Here is a 17,295-nt window from a genome sequence, read left to right as displayed (position 1 = left end):
ATATACACCAGGTTGTGCAACATCAGCCCTATCGAATTCCAGAACGGTTCCATCGCCCCCAGAAGAAACCCTGTACCCATTAGCAGTCAGAGCAGATGCTTTCTTTAATGCTTCTGCATCCAGTCTCAGGTCGATGCAAGACCCAGACTTGCTACATGAGAGAGTGCTGAAGATCCTTGCAGCACTAGGCTCGAACCCTGGGATTCTGGATTATTTGTGGATCTTCTTGGGACAGCCGAGGAGGAAGTCATGGTGTAATTCACCTGCAGCTGGGAAAGGAGGGCTGCACACCGGCCTGCAGAATTGAAACATTCCCTGCCTAGGCTGCTATTGTCATTCAGTCTGTAATTCTTTGCAACCCCATGGACTACAGCAGACCAGGCTCCCCTGTCCTTCACAATCTTCTTTCCTGGCAGCAGGTGAATTACACCACGACCTCCTTCTTGCCCGAGGAGCCCTCATGGGCTGACCATGAGCTCTTTTCACACAGAGAAGGGAAAGAAGCTGCATGCTGCAGGGCAGGTGCTCGGGTGGCAACACCCTTATGTGTAGCAGCAGGTTTAAAAGCACTCTGTTGTGAGAGTAAGCTGTTGGCAGAGGGAGTTTCAGATTCAGTTGGTCTGATTCCATGGGAAGAGATGAAGAGTGTGCAGAACTTGCCTTTATTAAAGGTGTCTTAGATTCCGAATACAAAGAGAATTGTGTTTTTCTACCCGCACAGCCATCCTGGGAGGTATTTGACTTTCCCCCTTCATAGGAGGAAACCTGAGGTTCACAGAGAGAACTCACTCTAATCAGAATCTCAGGCATGAAGTGCTGAGTCTCGTATCTCAGCACCTTCCACTGTGAGCACCTGGAAGGCACCCTTGGGCCCCCCCTCAAAGCAGGTGTGGCCATTCCCTCCAGCGGCCTAGTTGTGGCTGCCTGCGGGGCAGTGACAGCAGGAGGGGACTCATCTGAACTCAGCTCTGGGCTTGTCTTTGTCAGTGGGAGCTCCCCCGACTTCTGCCCACTCCAGCTTCTTCATTCTTCAGGAGAAAAGGTTGCTCAAGGAGACTCCAGGACTGGGGTCTGCCTCGTCACTGTCACCAGGAGGCTTTTTTTTTTTTTTTTCTTCCTGACTTGCCAGAGCTCCCCGTCAGTCCTCCCAGCGCCTCTGGAAGCAGAGCAGAAGCAGCTGTGGGATCCTGGCTGAGCAGCGTCCAGGTAAAGCAGTTGAGGGGTGGCCTGATGGGGAGCCTGAGATGTCACAGGTCTGAGCACAGAGCCAAGGCGGGCGGGGAACAGCCAGGAGGGACTGTAGGTTCTGCTGCTCGCTTGATTAAGGGGGTCAGCCGTGTGTATGTGTCATCGAGGTGGGCAGGGAAGGGGAGGGCTGTGCGTGTTGGGGGAGGATATATATGCCGGTGTGGCTGACACAGCGGAGCCTCACACCCGGAGGAGCCCGGTTACTGACAGCTCGCAGGTAGGCGACTGCGCGCGAAGCCCTCCGCCCCAAGACACGCTGCTGGGAGCCTGGGGAAGTGGCGGACTGGCGGGCGGGCGGCAAGGCTGTCTCCCCAGCCCCTCTCCTTTGTCCAGTGTAGATGCTGCTGGCCTCCCTTTAGATTATTCATTCATCTTTTCCGTGCTCTCATGGGGGTGAGGGCGGAGGGTAGAGGTGGAGGGGAGGGCTAAGGCTTTTATTCTGAAGAGAGATGCAGAAGAAGAGCTGAACTTGGAAAGGATTGGAAAAGTTTCCATTCTCCAGGTGTGGTCCTCACTTTGTCACTTGTCTGCGGCGAAGAGGTGGTTGTAGAAGTGAGGTTAGGGGAGCGGCAGGCACTGGCGGGGTGGGGCGGGGGCTTGCCTTGCAAGGCAACCCTTCGAAAGCGTCCCCCACTCCCGACCTACCCCTCCAGGCACACTTTAGGAGGGGTTTCTCTCTGTGATGACTTCCTTTCACAGTGAGTGCAGGCTGCTTTTCAACATATCACTGAACTCGATTGCGATTTGGCTTTTTCATCCCGAGGGAACCCTGCTCCCCTCGGCACCGAATACAAATCGCTAGTGGTGATGTGGGGAAGAGTCGGAGCCTGCCCTGGGCTTGACCGGTACCCAGCCGATCACGGTCGCTGTGTGTGAATTCCGCTGTGTATTTCCGAAGGGTTGACCTTGGTCTCCAGTCCCTCATTCTTTCGGAAGTCTGTTCTCTTTTTTGCATCTTTCCTCCTCCTACCCATCTCTGCCACCTAAAGGTTTCTGCTGGGGTCCTGCGAAAATGACGTTCAGAACTCATCCAAACTCTGGCTCTCGCTCAGCCTCCTTTTCCTCTGTCTTTGTGCGTCTCTCTCCCTGTGGGTCTGGCTTTCCCCTCCCACCGCTACCCATCTTTATCCTCCCGCATCTCATTCTGAACATGGCCAAGTTCTGGGGGAATTTCAAGTAAGTCAGGATGATTCGGGAAATGGACTATTTAAAGCAAGCAGCTTTGGACTTGAATACCCTGATCCTGGGTTTCAACATCTGTGTTTCGCTTCCTCGAGCAGCCCATAATTGCCCCAATTATAACCAATAACATTGTTCGGCAGACTAACAAAAGATGAGCTTTGCATGGCATTTGCCAGCAAGCCGAAACTGGAGTTTTCAACATAGAAGGTTTGGGGCTGGGGGGCGGGGGGTGGGAAACGGGTGACTGCCTGGCTTCTCCTCAAAACCTCCCAAGGAAATTGCTGCTCTCTGCCTGCCTGTGGGTGGCTGCTGCAGGCACGCTCCTCTTTCTCAATTATAAAGTGTGGCAGGGAAAAAGGTCTGCACCCTTCCACCGATGATGCTGCAATACCTTTCACAAAAAGCATAAGCGTTCCTTTGGACTAGCTGAGTCTTCTGTGGGGGAGGGTCCCTGGAAAGACTGTCCCCCCAGCCATCACCTTGGTAGAAGGAACAGCTTCCACGGTTCCATGTGCTGCCTGTTGAGGGCGCTCTGGTGCAGCTGCAGGGTCCTTGGGTGCAGTTCTGTCCTCCCTGGCTTTATCAGCTGAAGGCTGAGGGTACAGGGGATTTAGAGGATGCAGATTTAGCATTATCAAAAAAAGGGAGTAATTGCAGGATCAGGTGCAAAGCAGTGTTTCTGGAGCCCAAGACAGGAGCTGTCGCGAAGCTATTCTGTATTCAATCAATCAGGTATTTATTATGCTCCACCAAGCAGGGGTCGATCCATCAGAGGTGATAATAACAGCCTTTACATTCACACAGCGATTTACATCTTAACGCTTTCACACCCATTATCCTCGGCAACAGCAATGAGAGATGGTGTCATTATCTCCATGGCTCAGACGAAGAAACTGAAGCTGAGAGGTTAAATAATCTGTTTCAGGATGTGGCCGAGAGAGGACCGAGCCAGCCTTGCTGGCTCCAGTGCACGGCTCTCTACGAACCTGGGGTGCTCACAAACTAAGGGGGTGGGGATGAAGCAACACACAGTGAAAGAATTCGAGGACGATGCAAGGCTGGGTGTAATTAAGTCCTAAATTTCGTAGTCCAGACAGCAAGCGCTGTAGGAATTTGGAGGAAGGAGCGCTTTCTCAGAGAGTCCAGGATTTCAAGCCGGTTAGGGAAGGAGATAGAATCTGGATGACCCAAGGGGAGAGGGATGTGGAGGTGGCCGCCAGGACAAAGGCACAAAAAGAGGGCAAAGGAATGTACATGTATTGAAACCTACTGTATGCCAGACAGTGAGCTAAACTTATCTATATGTCTATTTCATGCTAATGTGCACACACACACACAGTAGGAATGGGAGATCTGGGATGAGTTTTCTATACTTTTATCCATACACAGCGAGACCCACACACACCCCACAAGCTCCAGCTCCCATGAAGGAAATCTACCTGATAAGAATCTGGCTAGAGAACAGGAGTAACAACAGCTTTCATGGCTTGAATGGCTGGGAGCTCATCACACTTCTATTTGAATGCCTTTAGGTCCTCCTAGTCACCAACATGCCACTTTCCTTCTAAACACAAACTAGCTGTGAGATTTATGGCATGCCTATTCGGGGGGCAAGCCGGTTTTCTGGGCATCTTCCTAGATAGTCTATGATCACGTTCGGTGTTGATTTTCTATGATCCCGAGATTTTTCAAATACTGGATGATGCCTCAGTGTTGCAGATACACAGCATCACCAGCTCTGATGGGACTGACTGGGTGAGTGATGTGTGGAGCTGGCCCCCAAGGAGTCTGGGTCTTGGTGAAAATGTCAGCGGATCACCCGCACACACCCAGGGCTCTGCCTAGCCACCCAGGCTTGGAGCCAGCCTCCCCGTAGCTCACTCTCCACCCCTCCACCCAGTCCCCATTCATCCTTTCATTCATTCAGCCGAGAAACGTGCCTGGATTCCTGATGCAAGCCCGCAGTGCTGAGTGCCTGGGAAAACAGACCAGGCAGCTTGTCCTCAGCTCCTGGCCAATGTCACTCACTATTAATGGGTCCAGGCTGGTGGTCTCTGAAAGGGGTGTGTGTGCCCAACAGTCCAGCAGGCTTTGGAAAACACATTGAATTTTTTTATGTGGCTATCTTATCTTTCTTAATTTGCACTTTAGTGTGTATTATAATGTAGGTAACAAATAAATTGGGAAGATTTGCTCAAAATGGTTTGATTGCTTGAGGTATAAAGTTAAAGACATTTGAAGATTATTGGTCTTGGGACTTCCCTGGTGGTGTAGTAGCTGAGACTCCAGGCTCCCCCTCCCAATGCAGGGGGCCTGGGTTCAACCCCTGGTCAGGGAAATATATCCTGAATGTATGCCACAACTAAAAGTCTGCATGCTGCAAATAAGACCTGGTACAGCCAAATAAATACTGGGAGGAAAAAAAGGGTACTAGGCTTCCCCTGTAGCTCAGTGGTAAAGAATCCACCTCTACCTGCAATTCAGGAGATGCAGGAGACAGGGGTTAGATTCCTGGGTGGGGAAGAAAACTTGGAGGAGGAAATGGCAACCCACTCCAGTATTCTTGCCTGGAAAATCCCATAGACAGAGGAGCCTGGTGGGTGCAGACCATGGGGTCGCAAAGAGACACAAGTGGGCACACATGCACACTGATCTGTATCCATTGTTCTTTTGCTGATCTGTATTTTCTAATGTTTTTGAAAGGAAGATTAAGTGATTTTATTGTAAAAGCGATGGGGGAGAAAACATTTATTTTTTATATAGGGAACCACAGGCCAGAATCAGGAAGATCCAAGACAAGAGTGATGATACCTTTCCACCTTTGCGACACCACTGACAGTAAATGCGCCTCTTAGGAATTCCCTGGTGGTCCAGTGATTAGGACTCGGCATTTTCACTTCTGGGACCCGGGTTCAATCCCTGGTCAGGGGGCAGCCAAAATATTTTAAAATAATATAAATAAAATTAAATTTAAAAAATAAAAAACTTTAAAAAAAGAAAAGAGGGGCTTCCCTGGTGGCTCAGTGGTAAAGAATCTACTTGCCAATGCAGGAGACACAGGTTTGATCCCTTATCAGGGAAGTTCCCACATGTTGAAGAGCAGCTAAGCCAGTGTGCCACAACTGCTGAGCCTGTGCTCTGGAGCCTGGGAGCTGCAGCTACTGAAGCCTGCAAGCCCTAGAGTCCGAGCTTCGCAACAGAAGCCACTGCAACATGAAACTCGCAATCGCAACTAGGCGGTGGCCCCTGCTGGCCGCAACTAGAAAAAAGCCCTCAAAGCAATGAAGACCCGGCACAGCCAAAAATAAACAAGCAACATTTAAAAAGAAAAAAGAAAATGGGTCCATCTCTGCTCTGAGCCCCAGGTGGGCTGTTATAACAAATATCTGGCCACTTATAAAATCAAAAATATTAATATTGACCATCTAATCCAACTGCCTCTTTTTGGAGAAGGGTAAACAGAGCCCCAGAGAAAGAAAGGGCCTTGCTCAAGATCCCATAAGAGGAGTTTGGTGGGCTACAGTCCACGGGGTCACAAAGTCAGACATGACTAAGCACTCAAAGCTCAAGATCCCAAAGGTGAGTGCAGAGCTGGAGGTGGAACCCAGGCCTCTTCCTCCCAAGGCACAGGGCTCTTGTTCATTCATTGCCCACCAGCTCCAGCACACCCGGTCTGTGTGGGGTGGGGACATGCTTAGCCCTCCACCTTCTCTACACCCACCTCCCACTCTCTTTCCAGGTGGGAATTTAGAAGCAGAGGAGGAACCTTTTTGAATGTAAGTCTATTAGAGGAAGAAAAGAAATAAAAGGGATTCAGTCATAACTGGTGAATAAGCAAAAGCTCAATGTAGGAGTCGGGGTTGCTATGGGTTAAAGAAATGAGACGACAAACCCTCATGCTAGTGGGCAATGAAAAACCCCTTCAGGAACTGGGGACAGGCAGCAATAAAGAGGGTGTCAGTGGCAATGACATATTTACACTACCATGTGTAAAATAGATAATTAGTAGGAAGCTGCTGAATAGCACAGGGAGCCCAGCCTGGTGCTCGGTGACGACATAGAGGGGTGGGACGGGGTGGGGGAGAACAGAAGAGACACTCAAGAGAGAGAGGAGATATAAATAATTACGACTGATTAGAGTGTGCCGCAGAAACCAATGTAACATTTAAAGCAATTATCCTCCAGTTAGAAAAACAAAAACAAAAAAGGTGTATCATGAGAGAGGGACACCCAGAGTTCAGGACAAATGGAGCTCCTTGCAACGAATTTACCTGCAGGAAAAGACAGAAAACCACCAAAATCCTGTTTCTTTTCTTATTTTGGTCATGCAACTTGTGTAGCATGTGAGATCTTAATCGCCCAACCAGAGATCAAACTCATGCCCTTGTAATGGAATCACAGTGTCCTAACCACTGGACCACCAGGGAAGCCCCCTTGCCAAGATCATTGAAACGTCTGATGAGAGGATGAGCTTGGAAATCAGATGGGTTGGGTCTCAGTTCTGCCACTTCAAGTTATTTCGCCTCTTCAAGCCTCAGTCTTCTCAATTGTAAAATGGGGGTAATAACCTTTACCCCATAGGATGGATGCTTACAAAGCCATCAAGACAGTGCCTGGCACAGAGGAGCGTGCTAAATATAATAATAATAATATGATTACTGTTAAATACAAACGGAGACCATCCCAATAAATGCCACCAGAATTTGTCAACCTTCCCAAAGCAGGACCAGCATGTGGAGTTTATGGTTTCCCAGAACATGTTGTAGAGTCAAAATACCTGAGTTTAAGTCCTGGCTTTTTTATAAGCTGGATTATCTTAAGTAAGTTGTTAACCTCTATAAACATATGTTCCTCTCAAAGAGGGGATAATATTAACCCTAGATTATAGGATTGTATTGGGCTTCCCTGGTGGCTCAGATGGTAAAGAATATGCCTGCAATGCAGGAGACCCAGGTTTGATCCCTAGGTCATCCCTAGGTCAGGAAGATCCCCTGGAAAAGGGAATGGCAACCCACTCCAGTATTCTTGCCTGGGAAATCCCATGGACAGAGAAGCCTGGTGGGCTATAAAGTCCACAGGGTGGCAAAGAGTCAGACACGACTGAGCAACTAATGCTTTACAGGACTGTGTAAGAATATAAAACTTTTGTTACCAGCAAGAACATTCATACATGTGGCTGATGAGAAGGATGGGGGGAGATATGCCTCTAGCAGAAAACCTAGTCCCTCTTGCCTTCTCCACTAAAAGCACTAAAATTACAGGCTTTCTCATAGGTCATAAGACAAAACTCAATTAGCTTTTAGCTTCCGCTAAAGCTTCATACGTAATCCTCCAAACAGATAAGCAACTAATTATATTGCCCTTGGAAGCATGATTACAAACAAATAGATTAAATAGATTAAAGCTAAACACAGTGGTATTTTATCTTTATAAAGAGTGCTGTGGCTGAAATAAAAGGTAATTAAACATTTCTTTACTCAATACAAGATGTTCAGATGCATACCATCCCCACAAGGAAGTGTTAGCTGAGTTTGGTTCACAAAGTGAAGACAAACCATGTAAAATTTAGACACATTCAGGGAAATCTTATTTACTGACAGTCTCTATTGCACAATTAAAAACAACAATCACAACAAATCGGTTGTTCCCCCCATTTGGCAGGTGAGAAGACTGAGGCTGTCAAAGGTGAAACATGCCCAAAGTCACACAATTACAAAATGCAAAGATCAAATATAAACGTAACTCAGAAATTAATCAATTACTCGTCTACATTGCTCTTGGCATTAACTGACACACAGCTACAAAGAAAGCACACAGATGTTGTTACAATTTCTCAAAAAAGTGTTAACCTAGAACACAGTTGTACAAGGGTTGTGAGGATTACCCAAAGCAACAAAGTGCTGTCCCCTTTATGAGAATATATACTAGTCGCTCAGTTGTGTCTGACTTTTTGCAATTCCATGGGCTGTAGCCCCCCAGGCTCCTCTGTTCATAGAATTCTCCAGGCAAGGATACTGGAGTGGGTAGCCATTCTCTTCTCCAGGGGATCTTCCCAAGGGGATCAACCCAAGGCTCGAACCTGGGTCTCCGGCATTGCAGGCAGATTTTTTACCATCTGAGCCACCAGGGAAACAAGACCCTTTATGAGAATAATTACATATATTTTGAGCTTTTATTTATTTTAATCTCATTTAAATACCAGAAACCACCTGTAAGTTTGGACTGTGTGGTAACTCCAATTTTTAGGATTCTTTGAATTGCAGAGCAGAATGAATAGCACTGAGTAAAGATTTTTCATTAAACAGTGGCGTCACTTGTTAAAAGTAATGGGTAGCAATCTCTGGCTTTCGGCTTCTTTTACTGCTAAATGCCCACTGACATTCATCAATCTTTCTGTTTCAGTATGGATGGAACTTTGTTTTGCCACACCATACAGCCTATGGGACCTTACTTCCCTGACCAGGGCTCAAACCTACATCCCCTGCCTTGGGAGCATGGAGCCTTTAACCACTGGCCCACCAGGGAAGTCCTGGATGGAACATTGTTACAAAAAAGAAATAAAAACTTTAGCCTCCAGCATCAGCTACTCTTTAAACTAATGCTAACTCATAAACAAGGATAATAACCAATCACGCCTCCCCAGCACTCAATTGCTACCAAGTGTTTTTCATTAAACTTAAGTGAAACACTTAAGTGAAACACCCAGGATGCAATTTTAAGATAATATTATTAATCACATACCTTGATTAGCCTGGGGGAGTAGAATAAGAGAACTGGCTGAATTTTAAAAAACGATTTTCTTATTTCTGAAAAATAAATTAAAATTTAAAATAAATAATAGCAAGGGATAGGACTTGGAGGGTTGAGTAGGGAGCTCAGAGATGACACATGAAAGGTTGGTGTACCAAGGATCAGAGTGAGGACTGGGCTAACCACAAGTAGATTTGATAAGGTTTCCCCAAGGGCCAGTTTCCCATGCAAGAAAGGTATGGAATGGAACACATGCTCAATGTCCCAGGGGCTCATCTTTCCTTACCTCATCCTAAAAACCCATTTACCCAGAATTTGAGATAAGGAGTAACAGTCAATCCGCCAGACATTTGCTGAATGCGCAAGTTGCCACATTTAATGAAGTTCATGAAAAACCTCAGCAGGAGAGCATTTCATTAACATCTGTCACAACTTATCAGCTCAGCCTATGCAAACATTACGGATTGCAATTTTGTATTAGGAAGGAAAGGCAAAGGTCCTTTTTCTTCCGGCTTTTCCCTTCCTTCTGTGACGTACGGACACTGCCACCATGTGGCCATAGAGAACATAGCATGCTGAACAAAGTAGACTCAACTGTCTCTCCGCCCAGAATGAAACTGAGTAGAATGAGAAGCTTAAAGGCAACTACCAAATTAAACAAAGGATGTAACCAAGCAGTCCTCAGTTTGAGACCTTTGCTGATATGGTGACTGTTTGGAACTCAAAAGATGCATTCTCTTCAAAAGAGCCTATAAGTGGTGATGAGTCTTCATTGCTTGTCTACCAACAGGTTGCACCACTGCAGACTTAGCACATAGCACCATCCCAACCATGCCTCCCAGACACTGGCAACTAGTCTTTTTCCAGAACATGCATGGGGTTCCAGCTTTGGATGGCATCTGGCTTTGCTCTGGAGCAAAACTTGTTCCTAGCCCTCCCACCTGGAGTGGAACAATTAACTACCAGAAACTTGTCAGGCCATGGGCTTCCCTGGTGGCTCAGACGGTAAAGAATCCTCCTGCACTGCAGGAGACCTGGGTTTGATCCCTGGGTTGGGAAGATTCCCTGGAGGAAGGCATGGCAACCCACTCCAGTATTCTTGCCTGGAGAATCCCCATGGACAGAGGAGCCTGGCAGGCTATAGTCCATGGGGTCGCAAAGAGTAGGACAGGACTGAGTGACTCAGCACAGTGATTTGTCAGGCAGGTCCTGAAGTGGCTTCTATGCCTGAGCATCCCAGGCTCCCAGGGAAGTGGGGGAGCCTCCTAAACACTCCCCAACTCTTATTTGTGAAGAATAGGCACTCCTGAGACACTCCACTGTCATCTATCAGACTTTCTTGAGCACCTCCTAAGCACCTGGCCCTGTGCTGGGTGCTTGAAATTCAGATAACCATAGAACATGATTTCTGCCCTTCAGGAAGTCACAGCCCAGTGGGAGAAATAGACACGTAAGTCCAAGCTTACAGTGTAGAGTGCTAAGTGCCAAACGGCAGACAATAATAGTATTACAGAGTGAAGGCTATGTCCTGGGCTCCTTCTTTGACAAACTTTTATTATACTTGTTCTGTGCTGGGTGCTGTTTTAACTGTGCCAGGTTGATATTTAAAGATATCAACCCATTAATCATCCTATAAGATGGTTACTCTTACTATCCCGGTTTTACAGATGAGAACCTGAGGGGCTGAGTTGCAGATGTGGGATTTTGCAGACCCAGGCAGTCTGCAGTGATGAGAAGATGAGAAAAGACAAATCCCTCCATTAAAAAAAAACCCAAACAAAGTAGAGCTACCATATGCTCCTGCAATCCCACTCCTGGGCATGTATCCAGAAAAAAAGCATAATTCAAAAATATACATGCACCGCAATGTTCATACAGCACTATTTACAATGACCAAGACATGGAAGCAACCTGAATGTCTGCGGAAAAATGAATGGATAAACAAGCAGCGATACATATATATATAATGGAATATTACTCAATCATAAAGAATGAAATAGTGCCATTTGCAGCAACATAGATTATCATACTAAGTGAGAAAGACAAATTATATGATATCACTAATATGTGGAATCTAATAAAAAAGGATACAAAATGAATTTATTTACAAAACAGACTCACAGACACAGAAAACAAACTTATGGTTACCAAAGGGGAAAGGCTGTGGCGGGGGCGGGAGGATAAATCAGGGGGCTGGGATTAACATATACACACCATACTATATAGCACAAGGGACTCTACTCAATATTCTGTAATAACCTACATGGGGAAAAGAATCCAGAATACATATAAGTGAATCACTGTGCTGTACACCTGAAACTATCACAACATTGTTAATCAATTATAAAATTAAAGTTTTTTTTAAAAGAAAACAGGAATCCTAGCAACCCCATCTCATAGGTCTGTTGTGCCTGTTTGACGGACAGGTCTCCAGGGCTCACTTCTTCTCTCCTTGATGTACCTCACAATGCCACACAAACAGAGGAGACTCATCTAACTCAGACCAGGGAGGGCTTCCCCCAGGGGATAACTCCGTATGAAGTGTGAGCTAGAGACGGGTATTCTGGGCAGAAGGAAGAGCAGGGACCAAGACACAGAGGCATGAAGGGACCTGATAGATTTGGAAATTATGTGTGACTCACGAGGACTGGAGGAGATTCAAGGTTGAATGACAGGAGCTGAAGCCAGAGAGCTGGGTGGGAGTTGGGCTGAGTCCCATGGGGGATCAGAGAATTAAAGAATGAGGGAATCATCAGACGTGGAGATGGCTTGGTGGGAGGCTGGATCATTGGGTAGACTAATTAGAGGGTGATCACAATAACCAAAGTAATAAATCTCAACTAAGGTACTATCCCCTGAGATATAGGAGAAAGATGCATATGAGGCATATTCATTTGAAAAGACAGTCTGTTACACAACTTAGCAACTAAGCAACAACAACATTTGAATACATGTTCAAGTTCATTAGCACAGACCTCCCAACCGGCAGGGTAGAGGGTGAACCCTGTAGATGGCAAACATGACCCTGTTTCACCTGGAATGGGCCTCTCTTTCAGAAGGGGCTTCCCTTAGGAAGACAGCCCCAGCAAGGCTGCCTGCTCACCATCCCCTCCCACCCATGCTGTGTTCTCCCTTCCTCTATGTCTTTGCTTTTTGTTTGTTTATCTTTCAGCTGTGCCGTGTGGCAGGTGGGATCTTAGTTCCCTGACCAGGTATCAAATCCGTACCCCTCCATTGGCAGCGTGGACTCTTAACCACTGGACCACCGTGGAAGTCCCTATGGCTTTGGAAAGTCATTCCCTGCGTCTTCTCTGTCCTCTTGGCAGACTCTTTTTGTGATAACTGGAGTACAATTGCTCTACAATGTTGTGTCAGTCACTGCTGTACAATGAAGTGAATCAGCTATAGGTATACATATACTCCATCCCTCTTGAACTTCCCTCCCACCCCACCCCCATCCCACCCCTCTAGGTCTTCAGAGCGCTGACCTGAGCTCCCTGTGCGATACACAGGTACCACATTATCTAGCAATCCCAGTACTGGGCATATGCCCTGAGAAAAGACACACGTACCCCAATGTTCATTGCAGCACTGTTTCAAATAGCCAGGACATGGAAGCAACCTGAATGTCCATCAACAGATGAATGGATAAAGGAGATGTGGTACATATAAATGATGGAAGATTACTCAGCCATTACAAAAATTGGGTCATTTGTAGAGATGTGGATGGACCTTGAGTCTGTCATACAGAGTGAAGTAAGTCAGAAAGAGAAAAACAAATATCCTATATTAACGCATATATGTGGAATCTAAAAAAATGGTACAGATGAACCTGTCTGCAGGGCAGAAACAGAGATGTGGATGTAGAGAGTGGACAGGCAGACACAGGGGAGAAGGGGAAAGAGGGATGAATTGGGAGACTAGGATTGAATATATACACTGCCATGTGAAAAATAGGCAGCTAGTGGCAACCTCACTCATTATTCAAAACCCATCTCAGATGTCACCTCAATAACTTAACAAGCATTGACCATTGATTCAGTCGCCATACTCTTGGTATGAAAAGCTTGGATGATGCCCAGGAAGAGCTGGCATGGTTTCCGTGCATGGCCAGTGGCCACGGATCACCCCCCCTCCTCCTCCCACTGACTAGTGCCATCGCACACCTATTTTCTACCTCTGCTTCTCAAACTCTAAGCATGTATACAAATCACCTGAGAATCTTACTAAAAAGACAGATCCAGATTCAGTAGATCTGGGGTAGGGACCGAAATTCTGTTTTGCTTACAAGATCCCAGGAGATGCTGCTGGTCTGCAGACTGCATTTGAATAGTGAGGCTTATACATTGTCTCAGTGTAGTCTAATTAAAAAGTAATAAAGGCCATTATTTGTTTTTCTATGCTGAATACTCAAGGTAAAATTTATATACAAGGAAACACACAGAATCTAAATGTACAATTCAGTGAATTTCTAGCAAACGTATACACCCCTGTGACCTACACCTCAATCAAGAACATTTCACATTTCCAGAAAGTCCCCTCATTCCCCTTTCCATTTAACCCTCCAAATAAAGTTGATTCTACAGGGACCCAAAGTGATGCCGTCCAAGAAAATAGCTTTCCGATGTAGGAGACTCGATCACAGGATAAGTCTAAAGGGAAACAGGAAGAACTGCATTTGTTTGAGGCAATCCTACATAAAGAATATAAATGACTGATCTAACTCATAATCATTGGTGCTATTACCTTAGAATAGTCTCTTTGGTCGTTTTTCAATAAATGACTCCATCTGCCTGGCCCTGTGCTTTGCACAGAATAACAAGGTGAACATATTAGCTCTGTGTGCAGAGAGCTGGCTCCCATCAAGGAGGAGAAACAGACAAGAAACCTAGCAGATGCTTCCCAGAAGAGTGAATTTGGGGCTGCAGGGCATTCCTGGCCAAGGCAGGGGAGGATGAGTCATTCATAAATCTCCTATGTTACACATCTCATACTCTGCAAAACATTTCTTATGGATCTCATTTTTGCAACAGCCCCGGGCCAAGGCAGGTACCAGTGTTTCCCATTAAGAGCTGTGAAAAGTGAGACTGGGAGGGGCTGTCTCAAGGCCACAAGTGGGCCTTGCAAGTGGGGCCTGCAGCTCCCTGGAAGCTCTCAGGCACGTGGAGGCCAGTTGGATAGCAGGAGTAACAGGTGTGCCTGCTTCCCCATCCCCATCCCAGAACCCAGATGTGCCTGTGCGTGAACATCACCCCTGGCAAACAGGCTGGGCCACCTGTGCCCTTGACCATCCAACCCCTATTGAGAAGTGGAATCCAGGGCACTGTGCCCTGGATGAGGGTCTCCAGCTCCTACCGGCCCCCAGAGAAGGGCTGTGCTAACGGTGCCCACCCTCACTTGTGTTTTAGCGTCTGGCTTCCAGCTCCTGCACCATGAAAATCCTGTTTTGTGACCTCCTGCTGCTCAGCCTCTTCTCCAGCGTGTCCAGCAGCTGTCAGAAGGACTGTCTGGTCTGCAGAGAGAAGCTCCGCCCCACTCTTGACAGCTTCAACCTCGAGGTAGGTCCAGGAGTTTGGACCCTGTCTTCCCCTCCCCGCCCAGGTCACGTGACTCTCCCAGTGTGGGATGGTCCCTAAGAAACAGACGTGGGCTTGAGCAGCTTCTGAAATCAAACCCTGTCATTGTCCCACGTTTCCACATTTGAGTAAAGACCCACCCAGGCTGCTGTTTTGTTCCTATTATTAAAAGCATTCACACTCATTCTAGAGAATTTGGCAAATTCCAAGAACTATGAAAAGAAAAAATTAGTCACCTTTAATCTCACCGGTCAGAGAAAAAAATCTTAGTTTTTTCACTTGCTGTTTTATACCAAGATAAGTTTCCCGTTATTAGCATTATTTTAAGTATACTTGGCTTAACCAATCCCTCCTGCTGAGCATGTAAGTTGTCCTCCAGTTTTGATGTTATAGACAATTCTACAGTGAACACCTACGTGCTGTCTTGTATTTATTTGAGCACTAAATTTCACTAAGTCAGCTGCTTTCTCCACTGCTTTTATTACTGTTTAAATAGTTATTCCTTTCCTACTAAATCCAATATAACTCGATTACTTTTTCTTTGTAGTCAAGAGAACTCCTTTCAAAAGATGTCATGTTTGGAACTCCTCAATCTTAAGAGCCACCTTTTCCCTCCTGTCCCTTGAGGCAAGTGTACAAATATAGAAACCAAGTACTCACATTGGGCTGACACACAGACATGAACAGACACAGCCCCCTGACCCACCAAAACACCACGCTCCTCCCATGCCACCTCAGTGGCTTTCGAGCCTGTTTTCTGAACAGTAATAACCATGAAATCATGAAGAAGCATCCCGAGAACCCATTCAAATTCATCCATTCTCCTCCTCCAGTCATTGTGGGTTTTCTGAGCACCTACTATGCACCAAGCACCTACTATGCACCAAGCACTGGGCTAGACCAAGGGCCCCAAGGCGAGCAGACAGATAGTGGGAGAGAAGAACCCACAATCCTTTCCTGAGAGTAATTACTGAGCAATGGGGAAGCAAGAGCAGTGGACCCCAACCTAGTCTAGAGGGGTGGAGGGGGCTTTGGGAGGAACTGAAGCCTCTAAGGAGACCTTAAGATGGTCAAAGAGGCAGGGAGTGAGCCCAGGTAATGAGGGAGGCACAGAGTGGGGGAGGAGCGCACATGCGCAAATGCCTTTTGGGGGGAGGGGAGTGGCATGTAAGGAATTGAGGCAAGCTGGATTTGGCTAGAACACAGAAGACCCACATGCCTTTTCTGTGCAGGCCAGAGAGGCTTAAAATTTGACCCAAAACAAAACACTTTCCCGTGGTCTCAGTCAACAGAGCAGACCGCTAGTTCACAGGTAAACCAGTGAAGGAGCTGATAAAGGAATAATCTCATCATTGTCACACTCTCGACAAAGACTGAAAGTTGTACACAGTTCCTAAATCACAAGTTTTAACTGCAACCCTATATCTCCCACTCCAAGAAGCATGAAGATATGTGTACACCCATGTTTATGGCAGCATTACTCACGATAGTCAAAAGGTAGAAAAGACTCAAATGACCGACGAGAGACGGATGGATAAACAAAACATGGTCGATGCGGACAATGGAATATTATGCAGCTTTTAAAAAGGAAGGGAATTGTGATACAGCCTACATCATGGATGAGCCCTGAAGATGTATGCTGTCACAAAACAACAAATACTGTAGGATGGCACTTACCTGCAGTTCAAGACCAGTCAAGACTCAGAGACAGAAAGTAGAATGGGGCTGCCAAGAGCTGGGGAAACAGGGAGAGGGGAGTTAGTGTTTAATAAATACCAAGTTTCAGTTTGGGAGAACGAAAAATTTCTAGAGATGGGAGCAAGGGTTGATGGTAACCCAACAAAGTGAATGTACTTAATGCCACTGAGATGTACTCTTAAAAATGGTTCCAGTGTAAATTTGATGGTATTTGGATTTTACAATAGAAAAAAAAGTATTTGGAGCTCAACTGTAAGGATAACACTGAGTCTGCATTAGTTTGTTTTTTTTTTTTTCCACAAATTTAGGTAACTTGTTGAGAGCAAACATCATGCCTGACTGTGAAGCACTGTGATGTTCCGGCTCCCGGGACACCTTGACCTTGGGTGCCAATTGTAAGATGACAGAGGCCACCAGGGCAGGTTCCCTCCAGCCTCCTTATTGTCACCTCAGGATCTGTGCTTCTGCTCCTTCTTCTTCCCCCTTCCTGTGTACCACTGATTTTCCTGCTGGAAATTCTTTTTTCCCATCTCCCACTTGCTCTTTCCTTCCCTTTGTTGTCCTGTTTTTGGAAGAGTATCCCCATTTGCAACTTGGACCCCCTCACAGTTGCCTCGCCCCTTTGCTGTGCTCGAGCTCAGTTGCTCAGTGGTATCTGCCCGCATGGGCTGTAGCCCGCCAGGCTCCTCTGTCCATGGGATTCTCCAGGCAAGAATACTGGTGTGGGTTGCCATTTCCTTCTCTAGGGGACCTCCCCTACCCCGTGACTCGAACCCGTGTCTCCTGCACTGCAGGCAGATTCTTTAACGCTGCCCCACCTGGGAAGCCCACCTTAACTCCT

General features: G+C 46.6%; 1 protein-coding gene across 3 annotated transcripts in view; it reads left to right on the top strand.

Annotated features, from left to right (window-relative positions):
- Nucleotides 1-1,130: 1,130 nt before the first annotated feature.
- PNOC (prepronociceptin) overlaps nucleotides 1,131-17,295 on the top strand; it is a 29,345-nt gene continuing 13,180 nt past the window's right edge. For 2 of the 3 annotated variants that reach the window (XM_061425054.1, XM_061425055.1), the window contains exons 1-2: nucleotides 1,241-1,465; nucleotides 14,589-14,738. In XM_061425054.1, coding sequence (XP_061281038.1) covers nucleotides 1,343-1,465; nucleotides 14,589-14,738 — 273 coding nt within the window. In that variant the 5' untranslated portion in view covers nucleotides 1,241-1,342. Of the gene's footprint in view, nucleotides 1,207-1,240; nucleotides 1,466-14,588; nucleotides 14,739-17,295 lie in introns of those variants that run through there. The other variant, XM_061425056.1, reaches the window with a different exon arrangement.

The sequence above is a fragment of the Bos javanicus genome, chromosome 8, assembly GCF_032452875.1.
Source record: "Bos javanicus breed banteng chromosome 8, ARS-OSU_banteng_1.0, whole genome shotgun sequence".
Taxonomy (NCBI): domain Eukaryota; kingdom Metazoa; phylum Chordata; class Mammalia; order Artiodactyla; family Bovidae; genus Bos; species Bos javanicus.
Note: the sequence above shows the minus strand (reverse complement) of the source record. Positions and strands in the feature narration are given on the sequence as shown.